Source organism: Parus major, chromosome 23 (assembly GCF_001522545.3).
Source record: "Parus major isolate Abel chromosome 23, Parus_major1.1, whole genome shotgun sequence".
Taxonomy (NCBI): Eukaryota; Metazoa; Chordata; class Aves; order Passeriformes; family Paridae; genus Parus; species Parus major.
The window spans coordinates 2474525-2482150 of NC_031791.1; the positions used below are offsets into that span (position 1 = coordinate 2474525).

Below are 7626 nucleotides of genomic sequence, written 5' to 3' on the forward strand. Positions count from 1 at the left end.
TCAGCTGCTTCAGGGGCTGGGCAAAGCTGGAGTTCTCGGTGATCAGCAGGTAATCGTGGCCATTCTCCAGGTGGAACGTGTGGAAGGTGAAGAACACACCTGCAGAGGGGGGAAAAACACAGGAGGAGTCACCCCACAGCATTCCCAGCGTCCAAGCCCTGCTCCCCACCAACAGCAGGGGGAAATCACACTGAAATCAAGGATTTTGTTATGTTCGAAATGAAACAGATAAAAACTCTAAAGCCTGGGTGTGGTACCAGGCCCAGAGCAGGGACAGGCCCTGGAAATATCGGATTCTTGTGTCCTTGTCAGGGATGACACAAATCTGCTCCAGGGACAGAGCAGTGGCTGAGGGAGCCTTTTATTATAGAAGTGTTGGCTTTTAAATGGAGAGCAAGAGCAGCAGGGCTGGAGCTGGGAGGGCTGGAAAACAATCATGTTCCAAAAGGAATTCCTGCCTAGAAAAATAAGATTTAAGCCCAGCCTCAAGGTCAGGGAGGTTTTTCCAGAAGTGTGTCAGTGGTGCAGCTGCAAGGACCTTCCTATATTGGGCTGAATCAGAGAGTCAGGAATCATGAATCATGGAATGGTTTGGGTGGGAATGACCTTAAAAATTGTCTTATTCCATACCCCTACCATGGGAAGGGACACCATCCCATAATGGGATTGATCCAAGAAAAACCCTATTTTATTCACCTTTTCTTGCCCAAAATAAACCCCCCAACAGTTCCAGCCACAGAAATCCTGGCCCAAACCAGCAAAACTATTTTGCCTCTTCCTCCTAAATTCAATGTGAAGGATTTGAAAGATTTGGGGAGAAGGCTGTGACCTTGCTGCATTTGTAAATGAGCCAGAGAGGAGTAATGGATTACTTAAAGTCCCCTTCACACCTCCAGACACACAATGGGAAACACTTCAGGCTCCTGCAGGAGCCTCCAGCGAGGTGATTTTTCATGCTGGAATTCAAACACCATTAGAAACACTTATTCTCTGGAAAATAATTCCAGCTTGGAAATAAAACTAGGAAAAAGAAAAAAAAAAATCAACAGAAAACGGCAGTGAGAGCAGAGGCAGGCAGGATCTGAGCTCAGGAACTTTGTCACAGCATTGTCACACCGACTTAACAAGGCAAGGAGATGCCAAGCAGTAAAAAGCCTCTTTGCATATAGATGGATTTTCCCATCCTGATCTGCCAGCTCTTGGAGCATCCAGGGCAGGCTCCCGAGGCCCTGCTCGAGTGGGATTGGGATTTATCCAGTTCAGAACCCCTCTGGAGAGACACAGACTCCTCCAGGATGGAAACTGAGCTTTGGGAGAGATCCCTGCTTGGCCTGACCAGGTTATTTAATTTAACCCAATAATTCACACCCCAAGGGTTGGATCTGCATCCCACCATTCCCAAAATACAGCATCCCAAAGAATCAGCAGGAAACCTGCAAATAAATCCCAGAGGAAGAGTCTCCTCCTCACTGCCCATTAATTCCCTACTAATTTCTGTAGATCAGGATGAGGCCATCCTGGAGATCAGGGGAAGCTCTGGAGATCCAATATCCATCCCCACAACATCAAATTCCAGCTGAATATTCCATGTATTCATGCCTGGCTCTCTCCAAGTGCTTCCTGAAGGTTTGCTGCTCACACAGAGCAGTTCCCTTCCCAGAACTGAAGGTCAGAGAGGCTGGAAACCAATGAGGAGCATTTCCCATGGGACTGGGAATGAAGGAATCATGGGATCATCCCAACCTTTATCCCTCTGCAGCACCTCTGCATCCCTTCAGTGTCCCAGAAGGATTTTTATGACCCAAAGCTTAGGACTGACCTTCATAATCCTTCTTTATATCCATTCTGTAGAGAACATTTTAGTCTTGCTCTTTCCCCCCTGCAAAATTCCACAAAAGCAGGAAACTTCCAAGAGTTTCCAAATGTTTGCTATTCCTACCAGAAGCACAAACCAGAAATAGTCCTGACCTGAGAAGTGGGATGTGGGGAATGCAAAATTACTTTAATTCTCCCCCGACAGCAAATTTATACCCTCAGCTTTAGCAAACCCAGCCTAAGGAACAGAAATAACATCACTCCTCTGGAATCAGCACTAGAATAATTCAGTTATCCTGGAGAACATGCTTGAACTCCAAGTTTTGTAAGGTAAAAACTCCAAGCAGAGGGCAATGAGGCTCCTCCAGCACTGTGGAACTGTAGCAAAAAGGGCTAATTATGAACTCATTTTAAAGGATTTGTGACCAATTAAACCTTTGTTCTGCTCTGCAATTTACTGTGGCACAGAACATCTCTGCAAACACAGGGCTGGGCTTTTAATTTCCACCCCCCCTTCTCTGCAGAAAAAACAGCAAAACAAATTAGAGGGGAAAGAAATCACTTTGAAGCAGTGAGATTAAAAATAATGGCCTCTCTTTAGGCATTTAAATACCTTTAAAAGTCAGCTGCTTTTAAACTCCATTTGTATAGCCTGGGAGTCCATAAAGTGTCAGTGGGAAATAATTGTTAGAGCAGCTGGGGCAATTCCAGGACTCGTGCATTGACCATGTGGGAGATGTTCCCAAAAACCTTGGAGGGAAGGAGCTGAACACCTCCATAACTCCCTCAGGAGGGGCAGATCCCTCTGTGACAGGGACAGCACCCAGGGAATGACTTTCAGGATATCTGGATCTATATCCAGCCACATCCTGACTTTCAGGATAGAGCCACAAAGGTCTGGAACAGGAGATAACACAGAGCACAGGCCCTGTTTGATGAGAAGGATTTTCCCTTCTCCACTTTAAAAGAGGTGACATCAAAACCCTCCGGGTCTTGTCCAGGGACAATGGAATTCCTGAGAGGAACTCTTGGATCCCAGAGGGAAAAGTTTCTCTCCCACTGCCCACCACCCTCAGTCCTCTCCAAGCACACCCAAGGTGTCTCACCTTTCCCATGGGATGTTTCTATTGTCCACGTGCAGTTCAGGTTGTTGGGATAAAAATCAGGGAAGCCTGGGGAGAGGATGGTGCCACTGGAGCCACGGATGTAGCCCCCACAGAGAGCTAAAAACACACAAAAAAAATAAAGGAGTAAAAGAATTCAATAATCCAGAAACTTTCACAAGCCAGGAGGAAAAAGGAAAACCAAAACCCAGCCCAGGAAAATCCCACCAAAGAGACCGATCAACCCAAAATCCAATCAACCCAAACTGGGTTTTGCTGGAGTTTGAGCATCCATCAACCCAACAAAATGCACGGATTAGGTGGCACCGGGAGCTCTCCAGGCCTCTTTGGCAGAGGCTGTGCACGGCAAGGCCGAGCAGAGGTTTCCTCACCCTCACAGCTGGGCAGGGGCCGGCTCCACTGGAAGTTGGGCTCACACTCCAGGGCCTCGCTGTCGCTCAGGGTGTAGCCGGGGTCACAGCTGAACGTCACCAGGGCTCCCACGTAGAAATCGTTCCCGTGGCGCTGCCCGTTCACCGGGATCCCTGGATCCAGGCAGTGGTCGGACTGCAGCTTCACAGCTGGGGACAGGGACACAGCCCTCAGCCACGGCACCCTGCAGCCCTCCCACAACATCCCTCCACACCCTGCTGGCTACCCACAGAGTCACAGCGTGAAAGGGAGAGAGGGAATTCCCCAAGGGAGGGGATGGAGACAGGAAAAACCTCCAAGTGAGAGGAGGAAATGGGGAGAGGAAAAGCCTCAAAGTGAAAGGATGGAGAGAGGAAATTCCCCAAAATGAGGGGATGGAGAGAAGGAATTCCCCCAAGGGAGGGGAGAAAATGGAGAGAGGAAGATCCCCAAAGCAAGAGGATGGAGAGAGGAAAATCCCCAAAGTGAGAGGATGGAGAGAGGAAAATCCTCAAAGTGAGAGGTGGAAATGGGGAGAGGAAAATCCCCAAGGTGAGAGGATGGAAAGAGGAAAATCCTCAAAGTGAGAGGAGGAAATGGAGAGAGGAAAATCCCCAAAGTGAGAGGAGGAAATGGGGAGAGGAAAATCCCCAAAGTGAGAGGAGGAAATGGAGATGGGAGCTGGTATGGGATTCTTGTGCCTGTCCTGTGCAGGACCAGGAGCTGGACTCTACGATCCCTGTGGGATCCAACTCTGCATATTCCAAATCTGTGAGCTCAGCTCTGCCTCCTAAAATCAAGAATATCCTGCAGATGCTAAAATAAAAATAAAAGCTTCTACAAACAACCAGAGGAGGAATGGCCTCAGACTGGAAAAGGGGAGATTTGGGTGGGATGTTGGGAAGGAATTCTTCCCTGTGAGGGTGGGGAGGGGCTGGGAAGGTTTTCCCAGAGAAGCTCATCCCTGGAAGTGTCCAAGGCCAGCTTGGACAGTGCTTGGAGCAGCCTGGGATAGCAGGAGCTGTCCCTGCCCGTGGGTTTTAAGTTTCCTTCCAAGCCAAACCAGTCTGGGACGCCAAGAAAAGCAGAAACTGCTCCTCCACTGGCAGCAGCTTCCCACTGCCCAGTCCTTGAGCAGTGTGAACTGCCTGGAACCAGGAAAAAGAGACCCAGGCGGCCCTGAGCCAGGAAAAAGAGACCCAGGCGGCCCTGAGCCAGGCCAAGGTGCTGCTGGAGACCGGGGAATTCCGGGGAATTCCGGGGAATTCCAGGGAATTCCAGGGAATTCCATGAACAACGTGCCCTTACTTTCATATCGGATCTGGAAGCCGATGTCGGAGTGGCTCTTGTCGGTGGTGAACAGGAGGTAGAGGTGGTTGCTGGTGCTGATCAGGAACTGGGGCACCTGGGTGCCATCATAGACCCCGATAAGGGGTGAGGAGTAGGACCGGCCATCCCGCACCTCCAGAGTGTCATAATTCACCTCTGTCTTGAACCTGGAAGGGACACGAGGAAATTGAAACCCCAGAACTTCTCCTTCTGTCCTCATTTCACTCCTGGATCCACCAGGGGCCACAGGTGGGTCCTTTCTGAGGTCTCACTGAGGGTACCTCACGTGTTTGGGGGTTTTCTGTGATCCTTCACCTCTTCACCTGCTGACCCCCACCAGGCTGGGAGCTTCTCCAGCCCTCAAATGTTGCCCAGGTGCTGAGGCAGCAAATGAAACAGGGCTGAAAGAGCCATGGAGCCCCAAATGTCACAGCAGTGGCAGGGGCAGCTCCTTTCTGCTCTCTGGGGTATTCTTGGCACTGCCAGGAATCCAAACAGCAGCTCAGGATATCTGGATCTATATCCATCCTCATCCTTGTGCCCCCTGAACAATTCTCCCCACACAGCCAGCAGAGCACAGCCCTCCTCGGCCAGGAAATCCAGGGAAAGCCAAAAAACTCAGCATCCCCTGCTGCTCCCCCACCCGAGGAATCTGTGGGAGCTCAGCCCCCAAAACTGTGTCTAAAACACCCCTGAAAGCAAGCAGGAGTGGCTCAGACAGAACCATTCCCACCTTTCCTTCCCCAGTGCTGGGTGGGATTTAATTCCCTGCCAGGAGCTCAGAAATGTGAAAGGGGAGAGGGGAGAACCTCAGACAAGATGTGGAGCAGCTCATTCCCTTCCCCTGGCTGCACCTGGAACCACCAGAACCACCCAAACCCAGGGGATCTGGGGGCTGCCCGTGCTGCTGAGCACCTGTCAAAGGTGATCTTGATGGGGTAGCCTGGCTGGGCCTCGATGACCCAGGCACAGCTCAGCGAGTCCTTGTAGAAGCCAGGCCAGCCTGGGGACAGGATGGTTCCGCTGGGTGACGTCAGGTGGCCCCCACAGGGTGCTGGGGACACAAAAAGGACACAAATCACACAATTATCCAGGCTACCTTCAGGCTGATCCAGCCCAACACTGCCAATGCCACCACTAAACCACATCCCTGAGTGCCACATCTTTGAAATCAGGGTGAAAAATGTCACGGAGCTGCAGCACCCTGAGATGTCCCCCCTGTGAAAGCCCTTCCCTGCATTTCCCTCCTCCCATGAGTTAAAAATCACCAGAGCCAGATGGGAAACCAAACTGCTCAGAAATTGCCTTTTCAGCTCCAAATGCAGACACTGTCCCCCTGGGAGCTGGCAGGGCTGACCCTGGGCCCTGCTCGGAGCAGACCAGGTGTAAAATAACAATTGGATATAAAAGCAGAGGAAACTGCAAGGTCACTTGGCATTTCAGGTGCCAGAAAATCTCTCCCAGCCCTGCTCATTGAGTCATGGCTTTGCTACCACAAGGGACATCACCAGAGCAGGGCAGGAGTTCCACACCAAGGTCCCCAGCTGCGTTTTCTGAGCAAAGGAAGCTGGGTCTGAGGGCTCAGAGACACAAAAACCCCACAGCCCTCAGGAACTGCCAGGGTTTGTCCTCCAGGGAGGACCCAGGGCCAGCCCCAATGTCACTGTACCCCAGTGGAGTGCCAGCCCCAAAGCTCCCCTGCTGCTCTGAAGGGTGGCAGATGAAAGTCATTTGATCTCAGCTGACTCCAAAGCAATTATTTTTCCTTTCTGCCCCAAAGCTGCATCATCTCCTGTCAGGATTTCCACCCTTTTCTCTGTCTCCTTCATTCCCATTAATTTTTTCAAGTGCTGAGCGGGACTTTAGATCTCTGGGCTTTTCTCCTTGCTTAAAAAGGGTAATTAAAATGTCCAGACTGAAGGGTGAGTCAAAGAAATCACCAGAGTGATCAGGAGGAGAAGGCAGAAGGTTATCAAACATAAAAGTTTATTAAGAATGTACTATTTAATGTATACTTCCATACTTAAAAATATGTAAATTTAAAGGCTAATGCTTTGAAAGTAACAGGAGCCCTGAATTAAACCTGTATTTTGTCAAGAGTAAAATTATTTAAGAACACAAAAAGAGCTTTTTTATTCTACAAAGGCTGTCGAAGACAATTGATTCCTTCCTTCCATCCCAAAGACAATGGCCAGGATGGTGCAATTCCTGCTGCCCAGGCAATGCAGGGCCAATTACTCCAATTATTTCTCAATATTCCAGGGCTGTTTCTCAAGAGCTCAGCACTTGTTATTCAAATTGCTGAAAATACCAGAGCAAGGCATCACTTCCCTGAGAACACAGCGTACAGGGAGATTTTTCAGTCCTAATGAGCTCCTTCTTCACTTCCCTTTTCCAGAGGAGAGGCTTAAAAGTCCTAAGAAAGCTTTGAAATCTGAATTAAAGCTTTTAAATCAGCCCAGCTCCCACCATGGCAGGGCTGGCTGTTGTGGCCAGGAGATGGAAATGCAGAATTTCTGTCTCTCAGCTGCCAGAGCCCACTGACAAACTTCTGCCACCATATCAATATCAGATATTTTACAGGGATCAAAAACCAGCATGGGAAAACATCACCCTGGGTCCTCCATTCCCTGTTGTTTCATTCCCTCCCCAACAGGAGCAGCAGGGAAGCTTTGAGTCATCACTAAACCAGAACCTTTTATTATTATTGTTATTAGAAAAACACCTGTTGTAAACTGATCCTCAAATAAATACAATAAAAATACTCCCCAGCGTTCATTTCATACCAAAACAATCGGAAAATAAACAGAGCTCAGGAATATTTGAGCTGAAACTTCCTCCCCAGCAAACTCCTCTGTGCAGACAGCACCTTCCAGAAGCGTGGGAGATCCTGGAAGGTGTTGGCTGGACACTTTGGAATGTGGGAGTGAGAGCCTGACAGACAGAACCCTGATTCTGGATCCCAAAA

General features: G+C 49.5%; 1 protein-coding gene across 1 annotated transcript in view; it reads right to left on the reverse strand.

Moving 5' to 3' along the window:
* CSMD2 (CUB and Sushi multiple domains 2) overlaps nt 1-7626 on the reverse strand; it is a 258061-nt gene that overhangs the window by 93196 nt on the left and 157239 nt on the right. The window contains exons 16-20 of the mRNA XM_033519645.1: nt 5574-5712; nt 4638-4825; nt 3311-3499; nt 2922-3038; nt 6-99 (exon numbers count right to left, since the gene is read on the reverse strand). Coding sequence (XP_033375536.1) covers nt 6-99; nt 2922-3038; nt 3311-3499; nt 4638-4825; nt 5574-5712 — 727 coding nt within the window. The remainder of the gene's footprint in view (nt 1-5; nt 100-2921; nt 3039-3310; nt 3500-4637; nt 4826-5573; nt 5713-7626) is intronic.